Source organism: Erpetoichthys calabaricus, chromosome 12 (genome assembly GCF_900747795.2).
Source record: "Erpetoichthys calabaricus chromosome 12, fErpCal1.3, whole genome shotgun sequence".
In the NCBI taxonomy this organism is placed as follows: Eukaryota; Metazoa; Chordata; class Cladistia; order Polypteriformes; family Polypteridae; genus Erpetoichthys; species Erpetoichthys calabaricus.
In genome coordinates this window covers 85,209,416-85,233,430 of record NC_041405.2, presented here as the reverse complement: position 1 = coordinate 85,233,430, position 24,015 = coordinate 85,209,416, and the positions used below count along the sequence as shown (strand labels likewise).

At 36.6% G+C, this 24,015-nt stretch overlaps 1 protein-coding gene across 2 annotated transcripts in view; it reads right to left on the bottom strand.

Moving 5' to 3' along the window:
• Window positions 1-22,077, bottom strand: part of htatsf1 (HIV-1 Tat specific factor 1) — a 76,229-nt gene extending 54,152 nt beyond the window's left edge. The window contains exons 1-5 of one of the 2 annotated variants that reach the window (XM_028815793.2): window positions 21,944-22,077; window positions 20,022-20,192; window positions 13,295-13,487; window positions 12,636-12,683; window positions 2,376-2,530 (exon numbers count right to left, since the gene is read on the bottom strand). In XM_028815793.2, coding sequence (XP_028671626.2) covers window positions 2,376-2,530; window positions 12,636-12,683; window positions 13,295-13,487; window positions 20,022-20,192 — 567 coding nt within the window. In that variant the 5' untranslated portion in view covers window positions 21,944-22,077. The other variant, XM_028815795.2, reaches the window with a different exon arrangement.
• Window positions 22,078-24,015: the final 1,938 nt, after the last annotated feature.

The following is a 24,015-nucleotide window of genomic DNA, read 5'->3' as shown; positions in this document are numbered from 1 at the left end:
CTAATCGCATGATTGTCTCACAACAATCACATTGTTATGTGCAAAATTCAATAATGAACTCAAAAGTAGTGTATTGTGTATATTTGGTTTGCAAACAGTTTAAACAAATATGATTCTTTTTAACAGAAGTATTCCCTTTACATAGTAGCAGTTAAAATATATCTTGTAAATCTCAACTTAAACATTAATGTAATCAAATCAAATATAAAAGTAAAGCTATTTGCCACTGCCTGGGCATGAACATTTTATCTAGTTTGTTATAGAAAAACAAGTTACCCTCAGAGTCCAGAGTCTGACGATCACAACATTATAACAGGCACCTTCCGAGCAACAGCAAGTTAATATTTCAATATCTGTTTTCTTTTTTATCTGAACAGATACCAGCAGAAACATTTTCTTTTATCAGTGAGCAGCATAAACAGTCTATGTTCAGTATAACTCTTTCGGGGCTAATATTTTTTCCAAAAAACTGTTTTCTGAAAAGTGCACAAAGCAATGGTTTCATACATAAATCAACATAAAACGTCTGTTTGCACGGTGGGCTGGCTGTCTTTGTGAGTTTTAGTTGTAGTGAGATGCAATAAGGTTTATACCTCCTGTCATCGTAAATGTCTGTCCTCCCAGGCCAACGTTGCCATAGGTGCATTAGCTACACGAATGTGTTCAGCACCACGATCAGCTGGGGACCAATCAGCTGATGCCAGTACCTCACTTTCATTTTCAATCCACATCTCCAGATCACTTGCATCAAAATCAGAGTCCAACAAATCAGAGTCTGATTCAGTGGTAATACGAAAAAAGTCATCCACGGATTATTTTGCTTCGAGCATTCAATTTGGTATCTCTCCACATGTCATTTTAGAAGTGGTTTGCTCTTCACTACTCATGCACGCGCAGGGAATCAAGGTCAAATCAACAAAGCTAACTTTCCTTCTAGAAAAAGCGTATCGAAAAGCACTGTAACAAGAAGATCACTGATCTCTATCAATCACTAGCGAGACTGAGACTTTCAAAATAATAACAAAAACTGCGTTAACACGCAATAAAATTATTGTTGGCGTTAATGCGATAATAACGCATTAACTTGCCCAGTCCTGATAATGGATCCTAACTTTAAAGATTAAAAAAATGAAGAAGCCCAGTGAACTTCAAGCCAATTCTATGTAATACAGCCGCTTTGACAAGCAGTGTGCAGATGACAACTACCTCAGAAAATGACACCAATTAAAATGTAAGCAACAAAAACTATTAAAAAAAATATGTAATTGCTCAAAATGCTGATTGTTACTTTGAACTGCACATGTAATCCTTTTCTTTTAATGGCTTCTTTGAAACTGCTCTATTTAAAATTGAAGGACAGTCACTCAAAACACTTTTATTTAAATGGGGTCTAAAATTATTAAATAAGTAAATATAAAGTATAATTCAATGAATATACTGAAACAACCTCACTAGTAATTATGTGTCTGTCAAGACATACTCTCCTTGGAAAAAGCAGATTCTGTTGTTGGATATCCCTGTAAAAAAATACATCAGTAATGGCTGTTGTTTGTGTATAGTCAACACATTCTCCCAGTGTTTGCACTGGTTTTTGAGGCCAGTGTTGCCAAGACAGGCACTGCAGCTCCACTGACCCTGAATTCTATTCTTAAGTTAGTTACAAAATATAAGCTAAGATACAAACTTATTAGGGAATAAGTCAGATTTTTAATTCCGGCACGTGGTACAAAAAAGAATGTTTAAATTATGAGGTAAAATGAAATTTCACACAGTGTAAGGGTTGTACACATTGAAAAGTATATCAGAGGCTTGAAATGTGTTTTTACCATATTTTTTTATTTCTAAAATGGCATTCTTCTTGAATATATAGTACACCTCTCCCTGTATATTCTGAGCACTCGTTTACATAAAGTATTAACAGTGCTAAACAGTAATGTCTAAGTCTCAGTGTCAAAAAAATTGAAAATTTACATATTTATTACATGCTAAATGCATTAAATTTATGCATATCAGATCCCTTCAATGTAGAGTATGAAGGCATAAAATCTTTACTATAATAAAGTTAGAACCTAAAAGCAAAAAGGCACGTTAGCCACATTAACCATATATTAGTTTTGTCTCTCAACATAAAGGCAAAAACAATGTGAGACTTTGTAAATGTTAAGAGTCTAATTAAAATTAACAGGAAAATAAACTTGCAAAATGCAATTAATCTTAAAGTACCTTTTCTCAATTTCAATGAAGCAATATTTTCAGAAGGCAGGCTTATGTTTACAGATTGTACAAGACATCCAGGCTTAATCAGGATTTTTAAGGTGACTTAAAATAACAGCAGTTAAAATATCTAAGGCAATTTTACCAGTAAAAGTATATACCTTAAGATAACAGCATAGACCATCCCCTTTCAGATTTCCTTGGGCATCTTTATAAAGCTTTACTTTGAATTCCTCTGTAACTGGATCACGCATGATAATCCCACATTTGGACATCATTTCTGCAAATTCATCAGGTGTGATATCTGGAGGCAGTCCTGAAAACAAGTCATTATTAGAATGATGAATGAATGCAACATTTACATAATAAAAGTAAATATGTATTAAAGGACATTTTGATTTATCAAGCAACAAAGAAATACAATTTTAGCTAATGGACACAGGAGGACGAACAAGGAAAAAAACAGAATAAAGAAGACTGACTGTAGTAGACTGGTGTGGTGGAGTAAAAAAACAAATATATTTTAGGCTAAAAACTTTTTCCCTACTATGCCCAACTCAGTAACAAACTGTACATTTCTTAATATTACAGACTGGAGATTGGATTACTTTTATGGTGAAAAGCATAAAGATGTCTTGTCTTGTGTAGCTTGGGTTGGTAATGAAAAGTATCAGGGCAGAGATAGTCATTCTGATGTTGTTGGTATTTGAAATTGGTACTGTTGTCTTTTATGAAAGGACAGGTGAACAATACTACTATTAATAATAAGAAGAACAAAAGCAGGTTATAAAATGAATATATGGGGGTAGTAATAATAATAAAAGGCACAGTATACAGTGTTCTCCCCAGAAATTTTTTCCAGCTGGGTGGCATAAAAAAGTAGCCAGGTGGGGCGGGACGGGGAAATTTGGTGGTGGGGAAAATTAAATGTGCACTATTTTTATGAGTTAATTATTATTCATTATTTTCCAATGCTCAATATGACTTCCTTTTTTAAGGTTTGACACTTGTGCCAGAATATTTTTTATTAAATTTAAGAAGTATCCAATTCAGGATCCTGCAACCCTAACAAAAATTTTAAATAACAATTGTTATGACATAAACCAAGAGGCACAAGTATTGTCACTGTCGGGAAGAAAAGTGAAAACAATGAAAAAAATTAAGAAATATTCTTCAAAGCCAACTTGTATATGCAGAAGGTGTCTTCAGTTAAGTATTTATTCTTCTTTTCTTCCTAGAAAAGGAACAACCCATTTCTTTACAGTGTTCCAACAGCTTTTCAAACAACGTTGTATGTGGCAACTCATTTTTTGCCAACCAATACATGGATCTTAAAGCTCCCATAAAGGCATCTCTCTGTAAGTTATTTAACACAGATACAGATCTTTCAATTTGACCGATTCCAGTTTGCTCCAGTACACGCTTTCCTAAAAGGTCAGCAGATGACTCAATGTGCGTTTTACTTTTTTCATGGTCCAGCAAGCTTTCTTTTCGAATTCTTGTGCATGGCACGTTTACCCAAGGTAACTCCCTCCTTGGGGGATGTTTGTTTGAATATTTCATGCACAGTGAGCACCACATACCATTTTCTTTGACCATTAGCCAATCAAAATCTTTAAACCATTGCTTGTTTATGCCGGATAAGTGGTGCTTAGATTTATCAATTGGCAGAGTGTGTGCTGAACATATTTCCCTTGAAAGACCAGCTTCTGCAATGTCTTTGTCTGAAACTGCCACATGAGGAGTTGACGCTGCACCTTCATTAGATTGTGGGGTCTCTTTTCTGAAATAATTGAGCAGTGTTGTTTTCTGAACACTTTATTTGCTCATGTTGGTAAAACGTTTGGAAAAAATTAAAAGTACCTATGAATAAGACTTTTGAGTGGGAAAGTGAGAGCCTGTTGGATATTCAATGCACACTTGCACTACGGCAGGGCAAGATATGAACAAAAAAGGAATGGCAGATGGGTCACTTTAACAAAACTACAGAAGCGTTTTAGGGCCACGGTGAAGGAAAAAAAAATACGGGCACATTGAAGAAAAAAAACTATATGTCGAGAATAAAGTAGACATGTTGACTTTATTCTCATAGTTTATTTTGTCATTAAAGCAGAATGTCGTAAACTAAACTTCATCTTAATATCAATGTTTAATTTACTAGATTTTCTCAAAACCCGTCATAAGGTAGTGTAGTGCATTAAATGCTTTGTGTTAAGTGTTCCCCGACTGAGTTGTTAATCACTATGCGCTTCTTAAACAGACTTCCTCTTGCACTGAGGAGGCACTGGGAGGGATCGCCGCACAGAATACATTCACTTCATGATATTCCTGCTTTCTGAACATTTACAATGCTAAGATAAATACTTGATATTTTCATGATGAAATGCATTAAAGCATGTATTAAACATGCACGGTAGTGTGGCGATAGTGCTGCTCCCTCGTAGTAAGGGGTCCCCAGGTGTACGTTCAGTGAAGAGAACTTTATGGCAGGTGTGATGAGGCTCCAAAAAACTGAATGTATGAATGGGTATCGCACAGGTTTAACTTAAAAATTGTGTAAATGTTGGGTTCGTGATCTGGTGGTCAGAGACACAAACACAGAATTCAATGGATGTTCTTCTGAGCGGGCTTTCTTTATTGCATGCGTGCTGTCTCTATCCGATGTACCAAAACCCCAATTCCTATCCTTCCTTTTTCTTTTTCCACATAACCAATCACCACACGATAACACAAAGCATTTCATGCACTACATAATTTATGACGGGGTTTGAGAAAATCTAGTAAATTAAATATTCATTTTAAAATGAAGTTTAGTTTACGATGTTCTACTTTAATGACAAACTACAAGAATAAAGTCAACATGTCGACTTTAATCTCGAGATAAACGGCGAGAATAAAGTGGAAATATCAACATTATTCTCGACATGAGCTTAGCAGCATAGACATATATAGATAGACGCCGCATTCACTGTGTTTCCCAGTCGACGCGGTACGTCAGCGCGTACGCCATATTGCGAGTGGCAAAAGTGCCATTTAAACTAATACAGGTAAACGTGGAAACTGGGTGTTCTGATGAAAAAACTAACGTTTAAAACAGTATCGTTTACATACAACAGATTTTGGCGAATCGTTTAAATGCAATTATTTATATCCATTTATACACTAATAATGGCAATTATTAAATAACAATAATTATTATTATTATTAATTCCTCCCATATAAGTAACATTTCTCGGACTGCCTTCACCATCTCCGAAACATTTCTAGTCTTTGTCCTGTTCTTATGCAACACAGTACTGAAGTATTGGTTAATGCCCTAGTCACCTCACGTATAGATTACTGTAATGCTAATCTATCTGGCATCCCACAAAAACTTATCCATCGCTTACAATTTCTTCAAAATTCTGCTGCCAGGATAATAACCTGCTGTTCTAAATCCACTGAACATATTACACCTATTCTCTCTCAACTTCACTGGCTCCCTGTTAACTACAGAATACAATACAAAATACTGCTCTTAACATTTAAAGCTCTCCATAACCTCACTGATCTCCAACAGACTTACACTCCCTCTCGCTCACTCAGATCCTCATCTGCAGCTCTACTTTCTGTACCGCACATCAAACTCTGTTCTATGGGAGCTCAAGCGTCTCTCATAGTGCTCCTCAACTCTGGAATTCTCTTCCCTCTCATATACGTCAGCTCGATTCAATAACACATTTTAAAACTACCCTCAAAACTTATCTTTTCAAACTGGCATACCAATTGTGAATTTTGCACTGTTACTACCAGTTATCTTTGTTTGTCTTTCTTTTAACAGTGAAATGATACACTCAATGACAAAAATAAACAATTTTATTGTATACAAATTGGCTTGATAATTTCTGAAAACATTTCACTCATTCACCTCTCAATCTCTCTCTCTCTCACACACACACAATGTGGTTACTTAAATATATACAGGATAGGATCTAAAATCCATGAAACAGAACTGTCTTACATAGCTTTTTTTGTGTGTTGCCACTCTGTAATTTGACAGTATTCATTCTGGCAATATGGTTCAGCCTTAGTTTGTGGATGACAGACACAACTAAAGACATGAGCATAAAATGATGTTTGTCAATTTCAAACTGTGTTTCCTCAATGTGCTCCTTTAGAAAAAACACATCATCTGAACCAATCTCAGCCCGAACAAACTGATCGATCAAAGATACACTGACAGCTTGTCCTAATGTCGACTGTCGGATAACATGCTCAGCTACTTTGACCACCTTGACTGTACCCTCAGAAGGAATCATCAATCTTCACTTTGTTTTTTACTGTGAGCAAGTGGTAGCTTTGATCATATGATGTCAGTACAGCATCTGTTACCAAACTAGCACGGCACACATCACAGGGCAGCGTTCTCAAAATCCTGTCTAAGGGCTACCTCCCACTGCATCCTGAGGTGGATTTCTTTGGGAAACTTTCAAAGTTTGAGAAATGTTAACAGCTAACAACAATCTACATAGTTAGTGACTAAATACATTTAGCCAAAACGTTGTTTGGAGGCTCACTTAAGCACATAAATGCATAGCTTTGCTAGCTTAGCCTGGCATAGCTAAAGTTAAGATTATAAAACGGGATTTTCTAATGGCCAAATATAACCAAAACAATTGTTCAGCTTTACCTATGAAATGTAAACCCTGTGATCTGGTTTGGAGCGTACATCAGTTTATACAATCCCAAGCAGCACATGCGTGAGGTATCTTTATCCATTACTTCATTCCACAGCAATGCCACTCGCAATATGGCGGTGACGTTGACGTACGATGCTGCTGGTCATGAGGCGTCTAGTAATTCTATGTCTATGCTTAGCAGCACTACACAGACTGCACTGACACTGAGAACAGAGATGTCACTTCCTGACGCCCTTTTTCTGATATCTGATAGGCTGGTTCCACGAGTCTTCTTTTTATTTTATCAGTCCTCCTCTCGCCCGCCCACCTCCACATCCTCTGCTTGTGAAGTGCCGCTCCGCTCCCGCTATTAGCATGTACAGCCTCCTCTCGCCTGCCCACCTCTCCATACTCCTTGCTACTGTAGTTAAACTGCTCCGCCCCCGCTGTTACCATGTACCCCCGCCTCAAACGCCCACCTCCCCATACTCTTTGCTTGTGAACTCTGCTCCGCCTCGTCCACGCTATGAGCTTTAGCACCTCGCAACTTGCAATCCTACTTTTAAAATATTTGCCCACCCACACGCTCGTCCCTTGCCATATCTGCAGAACTGTCATCTCACAATGTCATGTGAGATGACAGCCGGGCGCTCAACTAAGAGACAGTAGGGAAAACACTGGTGTAACAGTGGTTAGTGCTTCTGCTTCATGAAACCAGAGTCTGGATTTTGTACCTGGCCATTATGTGGAGTTTGCACACTCTCCACATGCGTGTATGTGTTTTTCTCAACATTACAAAGCTTTGCACATTAAGCTAACTGGAGATTGTAAATTTAAAAGTGGCAGAGATATCAGGTAAATAAAAAATATTTGGTGATCAATCAGTTTTCATTAATAGGATTTAAACTATTTTATACATTGCTATAATTAACCATACAGTAAACAGGAGTTAGTGTTACTGGGATAGCCATGAAAATATAAATTGGATTAAGCAGGTTTGAAAATGTTATTGTTACTATTTTATCATTTTTGCAATATGTGCATTTCCTATGTCGATAAGAATACACTCCAAACAGGCAAAGATAAACTTGAAAACTTTCTAGAAAGTGATATTTTTTGACTCTCTTTCAAAGAAAGAGCACTGAATTAAGATGTAAATGACATATCATATACATATAAAAACAGCTTATGTCCAGCATGGGGTCGAATGCAGCAATCATATCCCTGGAACCCCAGTGGGCAAGGTACTACACACTCCCATAAAAATCAACCCACTCAAACATGCTCACCATGATCAACCAACCGATGCACTATATATATATATATATATATATATATATATATATATATATACATATACATATATATATACATATATACACACACACAGTGGTACCTTGGGGTACGAGTGCCCCAAGGTACAAGTGTTTTGAGATACGAGCCGTCATTAGGTCAATTTTTTGCCTTGAGTTACGAGCCAAAATTCGAAGTACGAGCCATCAAAGAGCATTCCAAGGAACTGATGACGGAGGAGTTGACGGAACTACAGACGCGGCAACATACAGAGGTTCTGCAGGAGATCGGTATAGTGGAGGAGGTTATCTCTTAAAGTGAGATAAAGGAAGTGTTTGCAATGTGGGAAAAAGTTTTGAACTTTAAAGAAAAGAAACACCCTGAAAAAGTTATAACTGATTGTGCAGCGGCGCTATTTAATGACAAATGTTTAACGCTTGACTTTATTGAAAAGAAACATCAGTTGCAACTGATTGTGCAGCGGCGCTATTTAATGACACTTTATTGCCTAACACTTTCCTTTACTGAAAAGAAACACCAGTTGCAACTGATCATGCAGCGGCGCTATTTAATGACACTTGTCTAACGCTTGACTTCATTGAAAAGAAACACCAGTTGCAACTGATCGTGCAGCGGCGCTATTTAATGACACTTGCCTAACTCATTTCAGAAACATTCTAAAGGGGAGTACTACACAAATATCCTTCAACAGGTTTCTACTGAAACACCTTGAGAATGAAAGTGACAAAAGCGTGGCAAAAAAGAAAAAAACAAGTGAAGAAGAAAATTAAGTTAAGCAAAAGTGAAGTGAAAGAAAAAAACATTACAATACACCAACATCTGTTTATTTCTTTAGATTCTCTTTTATGTATTAGGTTTTATTTTGTTTGTATACAATATTTGTTCATTATAAATATATTTTTCTTATGTTGAAAACATTTAACAAAAAATTGGGGTGGTTTTTTGGGGGCTGGCACGAATTAATCTCATTTCAATTAATTTCAATGGGGAAAATTGATTTGAGATACGAGCATTTTGACTCACGAGCGCAGTCACGGAACAAATTAAACTTGTATCTCAAGGTATCACTGTATATACATATACATATATAAACATATATATACACATATACAGGATTGTATGTAAATACAATTAATCCGTTCTGGACCGTACAAGCTCTATGTAAATATAGATATATTTTTAAAGATTTTTAAGCACAAAAATAGTTAATTATACCATAGAATGCACAGTGTATTAGTAAACTAAATGTTTACTTACTTCTTCTGTTTGGGCTCTCTTGCTTGCTTGCGCTGTCTCTCTCTTGCTCAGTCGCTGCACAGGGAACGCACAGGAAGAGACTGAACATGTGTGTAAATCATCAGCGCATACGAACCGGAAGGGAAACTGGCTTGTTCGCCACCCGAGTGTGTGGTCGTGAACAGATGCAAAAGTTTGGCGAACTTTTTGGTCATAACCCGATTTGCACGTGGTCTGAGACGTTTGTGACCCGAGGTTCCACTGCACACACTGTACACATATTTGTAGTTGGAGATCCACAAAGGGAGAGAATGAATCACGTATCATAAAGTAGTTTTTATTCCTGAGCTTTCAGCTCCTGCCAGGAGCCGTCATCAGAGGATAATGATTAGCCAAACATGGCTAATCAAAGACAATATATAGCAAAATGAGCCAAGGGGGGGGGGTGGGTAGGTGTGTGTGTGTGTGTGTGTGTGTGTGTGTGTGTAATGAGGTGGGGTTAGGAAGGTGTTGGTCATAAAGTTTTATTTATTATGAGGATGTTCTTCTTCTTAAGTTTGCATATGCTGGGTTCATGTCCAAATGTCTGTTAATGGCGTTTTCGTTTGATAGCCAAGATTCAGCCAGCTCTCTGGCACTAAGTACTAGCCTTAAATCTTACTTGTACATTGTCCCAGTTAAATGTATGTCCGGTTGAATTTGTGTGCGTATAAATCAGTGATCATGAGTCCTTCCTTCTGACGGTGTTTTGATGCTGCTGTATACATGTTGCGATTCTTTCCGATGTTTGTCCTATGTATACCACTGGGCAAGAACTGCATGGAATGCTATAAACTGTGTTTTGTGTCTCTGCTGTCGATTTCTTGTTTTTGGCATTAAAAAGGACAGTGCGCAGATTGTTCATAGGTTTGTGTGCTATTCTGATGCCTGATTTGGACAGGATGCGTGCTGCACCTTCTGACACTCCGTGATGATAAGGAAGTATGTGCCAGGTGGGATGGGGGGTCAGATTGGAGTCTACTGTTTGTTGGGTTCTCTGGCGTCTCCTGTGCAGGCATTGTTTAATGAATGTCTTTGGGTAGCCATTTGAAGTGAAGAGATAGAAAAGATAGCGTCTTTCGTCCATTTTTGTCTCCTTCGTATTACAATGGGTGTGAATTCTTCTGAATAAAGTCTTAATACAGCTCTGTTTATGAGATGCTGGGTGATTGCTGGCAAAGTGTAATATCTTGTCTGAATTGCATTCCTTATGGTAGACACTTGTAATCAGTGTGGAGTCGTTAATTCTTTCAATGGAGATGTCCACGTAATTGATGTGTCGGTTTGTTTCTTTTTCCATGGTGAATCAGATTGCAGGGAATATTGTGTTGATGTGGTTGTAGAAATTGTTCAGCTGGTCGTTTTTTAATATGACGAATGTGTTGTCTACGTAGTGTATCCAAATTTTGGGTGTGAACTGAGATAGAGCCACGTTTTCGAATCGCTGCATTACCGGTTCTGCCAGAAGTCCTGATAACGGTGATCCCATTAGCATGCCTTCTTTTTGAATGTAGTATTTTTCGCTGAAATGCAAATAAGGTGGGGGGGATGGGTAGGTGAGTGTGTGTGGAGGGGGGGTGACTGAGTTTTGGAAAGAATTACAGTCGTGACCAAAGGTACCACTGTATGTGTATACAGTAATCCCTCGCTATATCGCGCTTCGCCTTTCGCGGCTTCACTCCATCGCGGATTTTATATGTAAGCATATTTAAATATATATCGCGGATTTTTCGCTGCTTCGCGGGTTTCTGCGGACAATGGGTCTTTTAATTTCTGGTACATGCTTCCTCAGTTGGTTTGCCCAGTTGATTTCATACAAGGGATGCTATTGGCAGATGGCTGAGAAGCTACCCAACTTACTTTTCTCTTTCTCTCTCTTGCGCTTTCTCTGATCCTGACGTAGGGGGATTGAGCAGGGGAGCTGTTCACACACCTAGACGATATGGACGCTCGTCTAAAAATGCTGAAAGATTATCTTCAAGTTACTATCTTTTGTGCAGCTACTTCCTGAAACGACATGCTGCACAGTGCTTCGCATACTTAAAAGCTCGAAGGGCATGTATTGATTTTTGCTTGCTTGTTTTTCTCTGTCTATCTCTCTCTTTCTGTGCTCTTAAAGGAGGGGGTGTGAGTTGCCGCCTTCAACAGCTTTCTGCCGCGGTGCTTCACATACTTAAAATCCAAACAGCCCTATTGATTTTCCTCTGCCTTTATGACAGTCTCTGCTCCTGACTACTTTGAAGAGGAAGATATGTTTGCATTCTTTTAATTGTGAGACAGAACTGTCATCTCTGTCTTGTCATGGAGCACAGTTTAAACTTTTGAAAAAGAGACAAATGTTTGTTTGCAGTGTTTGAATAACGTTCCTGTCTCTCTACAACCTCCTGTGTTTCTGCGCAAATCTGTGACCCAAGCATGACAATATAAAAATAACCATATAAACATATGGTTTCTACTTCGCGGATTTTCTTATTTCGCGGGTGGCTCTGGAACGCAACCCCCGCGATGGAGGAGGGATTACTGTATGTATATATGTGTGTGTGTAATATATATATATACAGTATATATATATTTTTAGCAGCTGGTGCACAGATAAGCTATATGATTCATTCAGGTCACAAAATGAGTTAGAGGCCGGAAAGAAACAGCAACCTAGTAATTTACAGTATGTTTACGTAGCTACTAAATAATCGGAAACTTTTGAATACTGCTCTTTTTTTTTGGCTTGTAAAGCAGATACAAGTAATGAAAGTAGCACATATCTGCTTACTGCATATTGCCCCAGTCACTTACAGTACATTTTCAGTTGATGTTTTTTCTTGTCTGATCATGCCCTTTGTTGCAATATTTCACTATTGTGCAGTCTTTTAATCGATTTTCAAAAGTGCCAGGACAGATATTTTACCTAGCATAAATTATGTGATAAGATAAAGGAAAAATAAATCTTAAAAGATAAAAATGGGAAAAGGAAAAAGCACTCATAGAGGTAAAGATTGAATTTGTTTACAACAAAATATCAATTTAGCCTTCTACTTCCAATACAATGTATGAAACCAGCCCAGGAATGCTTTCCAAAATTGCCCCAGAATAACTATGCTTGGTCTGTTTTAAAGCTGGAAAGCATGCAGATGAACTTGGTCTGTAAATACCAAAACAAAATTTAAGTTACTGTACCTGATACATAAACATTTGTGTTTTTCTCTTTATCCACATCAAACCAACCTAGAAAATAAGTACATCATCAATCATATATATCTAAAACCCTGAAAAAAAATATTGATAATATTAATAGAAATTGTAAATAATTCTAAATAATATTGGTTGCATGGAATTTGATTTGGTGAGACTTCTATAAATAAAATAACGCAAAATTTCAAGATGAGAACATCTTTACAAAATAATATTAAAGTGCTAAGATTTTTAAAACACATATACAAACACAAATTATCACTCAGTCAGTTAACTGATTAATGTGTCAGGAAAGAGAACACCATAACTTTTATGAATTTACATGTATAAAACTGACAACCAAATGAACATAAATAACATTTTCAAACTCACTTCATTTAGTTCATGTTTAAGAGGCACTGGAGTCTATTCTGACAGCAATTCACACACACAACCACATTCTCACATTGGGCCAATTTGGAATTGACAAACAACCTGCCCATCGTATCTGTGGGGAGGTGGAAGGAAAACCAATGGAGACGCAAGGGGAATATGCAAATAAATCATATTAAAACACTTAGAAAAGCATGTAACAAATAAGGTAATAAATTACTGGTTCAGTAAAAATTTATATGATAAAACGTTTGCTTTGATAATATCTATACCTGGATCTGGTTTACGCTTTTCTCCTTTTCCTTTACGCTGCTGAATTTCTGCACCCTCTGCTGGGGCCACTTTAAAATCCTTTTCCTGAGTTGGGTTGCATTCCACGGTCACAGCTGATCCAGAAGCATTGGCAGCACTAGATTCATTAAAACCATAATTGGCCTGATAAGCTGCAATAAAATCATCTGTTATCTGAAAGAGAGAATTTTTTTTTTTTATTCTACTTTGAAAAAATATATTGATACTGCAGGGAGTAGTCCCTGGAATATTTAATATGTGTATATGAACAACAGCTTATTAATAACTTTAAAAATAAAAGGGACAATAAATGCAAAAATGAATGATAAAAAAGACACACCATTACAAACTTTGAATTTACACAAATATCCCACAGAAAAACACAAAATATCTGTAGAATGACTTTTTTACGTAGCAAACCAATGAAGTGATGCAATTTAATGGGTGGGCAAGTGCTTGCAGGACATCTAGTATCATTCGAATTGGTGCACTGATCCACAGCTCTCTGTCACATCATACCGCAGCTATTTCTGCCATACATTCTTCAAAATAAAACTCTTCAGGAATATATACTCATGTAAAATAATACATATCCAAAATAAAAACAAAAATGAAGCTACTTTCATTACATTTTTAAATATCCAGCTGGTGCCACTGAACACTATTTTTAGACTTTGCCAGGTGAATTTCCATTAGGCTTGTATTTATTAAATCAATTTAAAGAACTCCAAAATACTCCAAAAAAAGAACATTTCCAGTAATTCCATTCCAAATTCAATGCCAAAGACATATTTTTCTGACACTTTCTTTTTAGACTTATCTTTTAACTTCATTTCTTAAGTAAACTTATCTTAGTATTTGATATCTTCTTTTGATCTGCTAAGTCAGAAAGATCAATGGAAAATATTTGTCAGCAAAGGTAACTCTAATAATCTGATATGTACTAAACTTCACCTGCAGACCAGTTGATGTTTTAAACATGTCCTCACTAAGATATAGATGCTGTGTGTGATATCTTTCAAAAATTATCAGAACATCTTTTGAGAATGAAGAAATACTGCAGGTAATAATTTTGGCAAATAATATTTGATCTCTGTAGGTGTTCTCAGCATCACACAAATGTGAGTACACTTTACCTGCTCTCTCTGAAAATGACTGTTAAAAAATATAGGACTACTGACTTTCAGTCAATCTCAATGTCCACAAGAAAATTACTGAATAGCCATATTTTTTATATTTAGAAAAAAAAAGTATTTACTCATTTCTTTAAGGAAAATATATTTCTCAGTGGGGTCAAATATTATCTGCTAATGTTAATATTAATAAAAAAACGTTTATATTTATGATGATTAAGTAATAATGTGTTTTTTGGTATGAAAATTCAGATGGGACCATGCAGACCTGGCAAGGAAATTCTAACAAAAAGGGAAGAGCCATCCTGAGAAGTTTCACACAGGGTATGTGAGTGTTAAGTGAGCAAGTCAATGAGACTAAGATTGATAATCAAGTACATAGAGCAGAACTCATAAGATCCACTCTTCTGTTATGCATCAGACTGGGTACATAGCCACCAGCAATCTCCAGAATAATTGTGACTTAAAAAAAGCTCATTTAGTTGGCAAAAGTGAGTGGTGCTGAATATAACCTCATGTGAATGCTGTGAGATGGAAATGGCAGCATGAATGTGCAGGCAGGGAACACAGCAGAAAAAAAAAATCACTGAAGCATGTAATGAGCCATAAATGATTGGAACAGAGGTATCACCTTTAAAGGGTAGCTGAGGAAGGAGACAGCCTCAAGTAAGCCTCATATGAAAAATGAAGAAGCACTGTGTTTCACAATGTATTTGACAACCGGCACTGGTGATCATAAAATGATAATCGTATTGTATGATTTTGTGTATCTATCAACATATAGTAGTACAGTACAACTTTCATAATTTTGCAATTCTTATTTAACGAGAAACGTTACGCATGTTATACACTTGTACTTATTATTCACGATAATGATGGCAACTATCCCCAAATAGCAAGATGTACATCATCAGACACCCTTTAAGCTGCATAAACAAAAATCAACCAATAGGTCATTCCAAAGCCTACAAACCCCAAGGCGGAACTGACAAATTCAAGCTGCATTAACATTCACATGAGCAAAGGCATTCCTAGAGCACTGCAGAGTCAAATGGCCTGCCCAAGTAACCAGTAAACATACTAGTGGCACCAGGAATAAAGGAAATCACACACATTTTGAAAAATCTTTTTTTCTTTCTAAATTGCAATGAAAGTGCATACCATGGAAAAATGTAAAAGTTTGCTTATGACAACTAAGTTCAGTTTGCTGTAAACATTTTAACAATATGTTAAATTGAGTTTAGTACATATTTCATTTCTGCACAACAGCACCACCTGCTGTGAGATAGGTTTGCCACAATCTTTTAATGCAAAGACCACTGAAGAAATCAGATAAAGTAGCAAAAACTTAATTTTTATTAGTAGACCCTTTAAACCATGCTATCAGACAATACATTTTCACTTAATAAGTCACATGACAAAAACTGTTGGAGAAGGTGCTAAACGGTAATATGACAATAAAAGACATAGATTACTTTGAAACCACAAAACAACAAAAAATTAGACATTTGCTTAAAAGCCTCAGAAGTGCCAAGGTAAAAATGTGGTAAAAGTTAACTTGACATTTTACAGTCATCATAATTTACAATCATTATAAATATAAGCATTTTTTATTAATATTAACATTAGCAGATAATATTTGACCCCACTGAGAAATATATTTCCTTAAAAAAATGAGTAAATACTTTTTTTTTTTTTTTCTAAATATAAAAATATGGCTATTCAGTAATTTTCTTGTGGACATTGAGATTGACTGAAAGTCAGTAGTTCTATATTTTTTCCCAGCACAACACAATTACCATAGATGGAGCAAAAAACACTTGTCCTCACTGTGCTGACTACAACTCAAAATATTGCAATATTATACTGTATCTGCAGTGGGTTGGCACCCTGCCCGGGATTGGTTCCTGCCTTGTGCCCTGTGTTGGCTGGGATTGGCTCCAGCAGACCCCTGTGACCCTGTGTTCGGATTCAGCGCGTTGGATAATGGATGGATGGATTATACTGTATCAATTGAGCCTTCAGAGGGCTTCACTGAGCCCCAAATCCTTATACATTATATTGTATTTGTTTACGTTATATTGTATTGTAATATCGTACAATATTACATTGTCTAGATTATGTATAAAAATTGTATCCATATAGTGCAATATCACAATCACTGTGAAACGATGTGCAATATTTTCTTTCATATTATATTTCACCCACTGACTGGCTTACATTTATATATATCTTCTGTTTTTATTGTTTGTACTTTGCTGCCTTGTGCTGTCTTACGCTGTCTTACCTACTTTCTGTGTAAGGAGTGAAATGTTTGTAATGTCTGTATGTTGTCTTGCGTGCACTTGTCTTTTATGCACCTGTCTTTTATGTCTGCACATTGAGCCTGGAGAAACGCAACTTTGTTCAGCTATGCATCCATTGTTGTACTGTTGTATGGTATGAATGACAATAAAGTTCACTTACTTACTTACTTACTAAAACCCAGACCAGAGAGTTCTGGGTTCAAATACACGGTTTTTATTTCACACAATACCTTTTTACTGGTTTCTTCCACAATTCACACACACTAATCTTTTTCTTTTCCTACCTTTTCTTTCTCCTCTATCCCTCCCACGCGAGCATTGTGCTCATCCTCCTCTACCAACTCCAACTCACTTGGGTGAAGCAAAGCAGCTTGCTTTATGCCCAACCCAAGAGTTCTTTCAGTGTATCAGCAGTGAGGAAGCACTTGCAGGTTAGAAAGAACCTTCTCCCAACAGCACCCTCCAGCAGCCCCCAAGGACCACAATAGGACTGACCTCTAGAACTACATCTTCCATGTAGCCCTGCGAGTGTCCATATAAGAGCTACATCAGAGATATGTTGACAACCAGTGTACTGGAACAACACACAGACCTAGGAGGCAGTCACCCACTGATGTTCCATAATATGGACCCAAATGGGAAATGGAACACCAACCATCCCAACAAGGACGTTAATACACAGACATTCTTTGTCCATTATGCGAGCCTCCAGACCAGGTAACAGATCCTCCACCCAAGCCGAGATGCCAGCTCATCTATTATGATCTTCACACACTATATTCTGAACCTCTATACAACAAATACATTTTATAGAAAGTTGTGTTTTTCTAATGATACTATAAATTATTCATTTGAAATATAAACATTTGAAAAACTGGGAATTCAAATTAAATAAAAAAATGAATAAACTGTGCACTGAAAACACAACTTTTTAATTTAATGGTTAAAGGTTTATTAATAACTGCTGAATACAACTTTATTTCTATATTAAAACAAACCAAAATCAGATTTTAGTTTACGACCACCACCTTGTGAAAATAAAATAAATTTAAAATATCCCTTGCATTTAGTTACTGTCTTATCTGTAATCAACTACATTTAAAACAAAACAAAAAAATACATATATATATTTACAGTATATACATATACACATACATACGCACTCTATTGTATTATATACATATATACACATACAAAAAAATATACAAAAACACTAATTTTCAGTTTAAATATCCTCTGCATTAACACTGAATTAAAAAAGAGAATGTTACTGTATCTTAGGGCAGTTAAAATTAAATTATTATTTCAGTCTCACTTGAGAAAATGAACAATTATAACTATAAAATATGAAATAATACGTTTAAAAAAAGATCCTTTAGAACAGAGTTAATGGAAATCATAATACAGTAATCCCTCCTCGATCGCGGTGGTTACGTTCCAGAACTCCCCGCGAAAGGTGAAAATCCGCGAAGTAGAAACCATATGTTTATATGGTTATTTTTATATTGTCATGCTTGGGTCACAGATTTGCACTGAAACACAGGAAGTTGTAGAGAGACAGGAACATTATTCAAACACTGCAAACAAACATTTGTCTCTTTTTCAAAAGTTTAAACTGTGCTCCATGACAAGACAGAGATGACAGTTCCATCTCACAATTAAAAGAATGCAACATATCTTCCTCTTCAAAGGAGTGCGCGTCAGGAGCAGAGAATGTCAGAGAGAGAGAGAGAAAAGCAAACAAATCAATAGGGCAGTTTGGCTATTAAGTATGCGAAGCACCGCCGTATAAAGCAGTTGCAATGAAGGCAGCAGCTCACACCCCTTCCGTCAGGAGCAGAGAATGTCAGAGAGAGACAGATAAAAACAAACAATCAAAAATCAATACGTGCCCTTCAAGCTTTTAAGTATGCGAAGCACCGTGCAGCATGTCGCTTCACGAAGCAGCTGCACAGAAGAGAGCAACGTGAAAGTAATCTTTCAGCATTTTTAGACGAGCGTCCGTATCGTCTACGTGTGCGAACAGCCCCCCCTGCTCACACCCCCTCCGTCAGGAGCAGAGAATGTCAGAGCGAGGTAGCTTCTCAGCCATTTGCCAATAGCGTCCCTTGTATGAAATCAACTGGGCAAACCAACTGAGGAAGCATGTACCAGAAATTAAAAGACCCATTGTCCGCAGAAATCTGCGAACCAGCAAAAAATCCGCGATATATATTTAAATATGCTTACATATAAAATCCGCGATAGAGTGAAGCCGCGAAAGGCGAAGCGCGATATAGCAAGGGATTACTGTACTTACTTTACAGGAGTACACGTTCATTTATTAGAAAATGTTAAACCATTTTCAGAGTAAAGAAAATTACATTTTCAAAATACTGTACTAGTGGGATAAGAGCAGGGGGGCTTGACTCATAAAAACTTCATATACTTTAAGACTCACTGCTTCCCTCAGCACCTCTTAGTGGACACATGCCCCACTACTTTAAGATCTCCAAATCCAGAATGCAGATGCAAAACTAACAACATACCAGTTGTTGAAGGAAGAAGCACAAAAGTAAAAGCAAGCACAAAATTAAAACTGAACAGAAAGGCTTTAAAGCCCTTGCAATGGCACTTATTAATAAGCAAGTCTGAACTGAGTAGACCGACCAGATTGATGGACATTAACATAGACGGAAGAAAAAAAAATGATGGACATTAAAACAGATGGCAAAACCGCCTCTGGTGCACAGTTACCCTAAAAAAAGCACAGCTAGTGACATAAACGCCACAATAGTTAAATGAAAGTAATCTTGGATCATAAGAATTTAGAGGCAAAACAATTCCTAAAACCAAAATATGAGCAATCTAATGAAGTGTACCTTGACTTGCATGCACACATTTCAGAAAGTTGTCATTTGATTACAGAATATAACAATGTTATTGAAAGAATTGATACATATTGAAAAAAACTGCAATAACATTGCAATGAAACAAATTTACAAATATTTGCATTAGTCCCTGCAAACATGTGGTACCATCCTACTCAAATACAGAGAGTTGCAAGGCCTAACTCATGAGGGACAAAGTTGCTCTTAACTGCAATACAAGATATAAAAATAAGAAAAATAAACATATTTTTGTTCAAAAAGTCTAAGACTGTATAGATTTACGTATGATGTATACCGTTTCAAATTTCCACATAAAAATGAAACACCATAGGACTGAAAAAGCTAATTAACAGTTAAATTTAAAGGTAATTTCAATTCCTTTAAAGGTTGTCAACACACCTTTGGAAACCAAGCCTTTTTATCATGATCCCAGTCATAGACTGTCCCATCTTCAGGGTCAACATAAGTATAAGGGTTTTCTTTGTCAGGGTCTGAACGGTTTTCCCCATAGAGCTCTTCTAAGCGCAACTGCTCATAGAATTCCTTGTTTTTATCAGGCTCGCCACTCATCTAAGCATAAAAAAAAAAAAGCATTTAAAAACCAATTAAACTCCCAGACTTAATGTTACTTAATTCTCCATGTAATATCACCATATGTTTACAAAGTCATGTGAAGAGAGTACAGTCAAGTTCATATATGCATTTGCTAATCAACATGCAGCGCACTGCAACATTTAGACACCACAATTAGTGTGATTTTTCAATTCAGATTATTTATAAGTAAAAATTGCAAGTGACACATGGGAATTTCCAGTAAGGGCAAAATACATCTGAGTTGGCTACTTAATGAAACATTACAGTAACAGTTTTATAAATGGTATAACTTCAGATCAAGTTCCGATGCAAATATTTCTGTACTGCAGTTTGCCATATGGCTTGTGTACTTCCTTACAAAAAAGCACTGGTGTTAGGTCTGTTATATGCATTCCGTTTCTTGTAAGAATGAGCATATTCTTTAATTTTTTTTCTCTTTCACAATTATAGGCTGCTTTGTCAAAGTCACAGAGGTGTATATTTTGTGTAAGGAATTCAGATCCAAGTAATTATTCAGTGGTTTATAAGAGTTTGTGTGGGGCAATAACTTTTAACTATTAATAAACAATTTGTAATTTTCTGTTTATTAAAGAACACCGTCATACTTCATAATATAATTTATTTAGGTATTCAGCTTTTTATCTACAAACAAAAATGCGATTAATGCAAAGGACAAATTATGGGCAAAACATTATTCTGTCTCTTTAAATGCGTGATTAAAAGGACAAAAAAAAAATCGGTAAAGTCCATTAGGTATAATTCTAGTTACGAGAGCGTGAGCCAGTGCGTATACTGGCAGTATTGTTCACAAAGGCAAGAAACTAACAGTAGATGGAGCGCCAGTTCACTTTTTCACGTCAAAGCTCAAGAACTACTTTTTTTTCTACAATGATGCATTAGGATCAAATCCACCCAAATAACTATCTAAATATCGTATCATTTTATCAGTTATGTTCACATTCAAATAAATTTTACTTTATCAAAGAATTATTTAAACAAAATAAACACTTCGATTTTCATTGTACATATTTTCAGAGATACAGTACTGCATTTTAATCTAATATTTTTGGTTATAATCAGATAAATCATCAACTTTGAGTTAGAGCCCCTTGAGATAACCACTAATCCAAAGATTAGTTTTGAAACGAACGTAGTAGAAAGTTGTTGATAAAATGAATTTGGAAAAATCTCCGAAACGCTTCGATATTATTATATATTATTAATTGTTCTGGTTTGTTATTTCTACAGTGGAATTCTACAGGTTCTTTGATTTGCTACAACTGCTCTGCAGTTCGAAGTTGAATTTGACTTAGATAACGTGAATCGCTCAATTAATGTCGCATTAGAACAGTAACACTTAAAGGGTACCAACCAAGTATACCCTTTATTCCTCAATGAAAATTAATTCTTTGTTATACAGTAACTTTACAACTTCAAAAACCAACGCCTTAATCAAATAACGCAATTCAATTACTGATGTTAACCAGACACCTACGCTGATAGAAAAAGAATATCAGCTTCATAGTTACAGAACACAGACCTCTTAACCGCGCTCTTTATCTTAGTATATAAAAAAATGCAGATACATAAAGCCACAGGTATAGCCGGCGAACATCTGACGGGCCTACCCCATATGACATGTGCCTATTTGACTGTCTTCTACAAACAAAAGCAAAACGAAGTTGTGGATATCATGTAATAAAATAAAATGCATATATCTTATTTACCGTGGGGTGAATATGGAGACACTACATTAAGAAGGCGTAAAAAACACAGGCGATTAACTTCTTCTGCAGCCACCATTCACTTCCCGGTATGTTTAGAGGCGGGGCTTCAGTTAATAGGTCACCACGAATCTCTTCCGGTGGTGGTGGAGAGGACGGTAGGCGGGATAATCGCTGTAATGAAAAAGTCAAAATAGCAGAGAAGGCCACCATTGAATATCTTTATTATCTATAAGAGAAGTTGTTATTACTGCTAATGAATAGTTCACTTTGGAAATCATATGTTTTCTAAATGAATTGTGAACGGCATAAGCATTGTAAGTGTTGTATACTTCCTTAATCCCCAGTTACTGTCTTCTGTTTGACCATGTTAATTCTTGCCCAGTGACCTCCTCTTCCTCCCTGTCCTTATTAGAGTTTTGTTTCTCGTTACCGTCAGCCGGAAAATTCACACTTCAATTTTCAAATATTATTTTCCCATCGATCTATCCCGTTTAATCGAAATCCATGATCGATGGAGTCTGCAGTCTATTTTAGCAGCGTTTTGTGCGAGGCATACACCAAATCAGGACGTATCAGACAGTAAATTATTTTAAGCTTAAATTTCGGTTCGCTATTTTAACAAAAAAACACGACACATTTTTAACTGCCGTCGTTTTATTTTACTGCTTTCTTGTGTATGTAGTTTTTAAACAACAATTACGCAAATTACAGAAAGTAATCGTTATTTTAATCGACCGTGATCTTTACAATATATGTCTAAGTTTGTGTCACAGCAGAAATCTAGACACATCAGACCAGGCAACGTTTTTCCAATCTTCTCTTGTCCAATTTTGGTGAGCCTATGCGAATTATAGTCTCAATTGCTTGTTCTTAGATGATGGGAGTAGCACCTGGTGTGGTCTCCTGCTGCTGTAGCCCATCTGCTTCAAGGGTTGGTGTGTTGTGCATTAAGAGATGCTCTTCTCGGTTGTAACAAGTGGTTATTTGAGTTACTGATGCCTTTCTATAAGTTGAAACAAGTCTGGCCATTCTCCTCTGACCTCTGTCATCAACAAGGCATCTTCACCCACAGAATTGATGTTCACTGGATATTTTCAATTTTTGGACCATTCTCTGTAAACTGTAAAGATGGCATAGATGAGCAGTTTCTGAAATATTCAGACCATTCCATCTGGCACCAACAATTATGCTACATTCAAAGTCACTTAAATCACTTTTCTTCCCCATTCTGATGCTCAGTTTTAACTTCAGCAGGTTGTCTTGACAATGTCTAAATGCTAAAATTCATTGAATTGCTGCCATGTGATTGATTAGATATTTGCGTTAACAAGTAGTTGAACAGGTGTACCTAATAAAGTGGTGGTGAGTGTATATATATTGTGACACGTCAGTGACTGTCTTGCACCCTAGTCCTAAGGATTCAAGAAAACCAAGTTTATTTTAATCAAAACAGGAACAGTCGGTGTAATATTCAAGAGGTAGCTACCACTTCAATACACACAGGCACAGCAAATAAGTATGGATGAGGCCAGGTCAGTGGCCGGGTTATAGTCTTCCCCGCATCACATATCGGGCGACAGATGTGTTACGTGGGGAAGCTGTGAACTTGCAGTGGCCTTGGTGGCACTGCAGACCTGCGGTCGCCTCGATGACGAACAAACAACCTTAGCGTCAATTGCATTTGGTGTGTAGCAGCGTTGGGGAGGGTCTCAAAAGAGCTCAGAAATCTCACTATATTTTCAAGCTTGGGTCACAGAGTTGCACAGGAAACTGGAGAAAGGGATCAGATTTTCAAGGTAAAAAATCTTTATTGCTGAACTGTCAGGTACAGACACAAGACTTTATTCAGAAGGGGATTATCAACAGCTGACAAACACAAAGATAGATAGATAGATAGATAGATAGATAGATAGATAGATAGATAGATAGATAGATAGATAGATAGATAGATAGATAGATAGATAGATAGATAGATAGAGGTTGCAACTATCAAATGTGGCTGTCTAGCTCCCCTCTCCAGGTGAAAAGAACACACTGAAGCGGGTTCAATGGCTCAGAAGCAGCGACTGGGG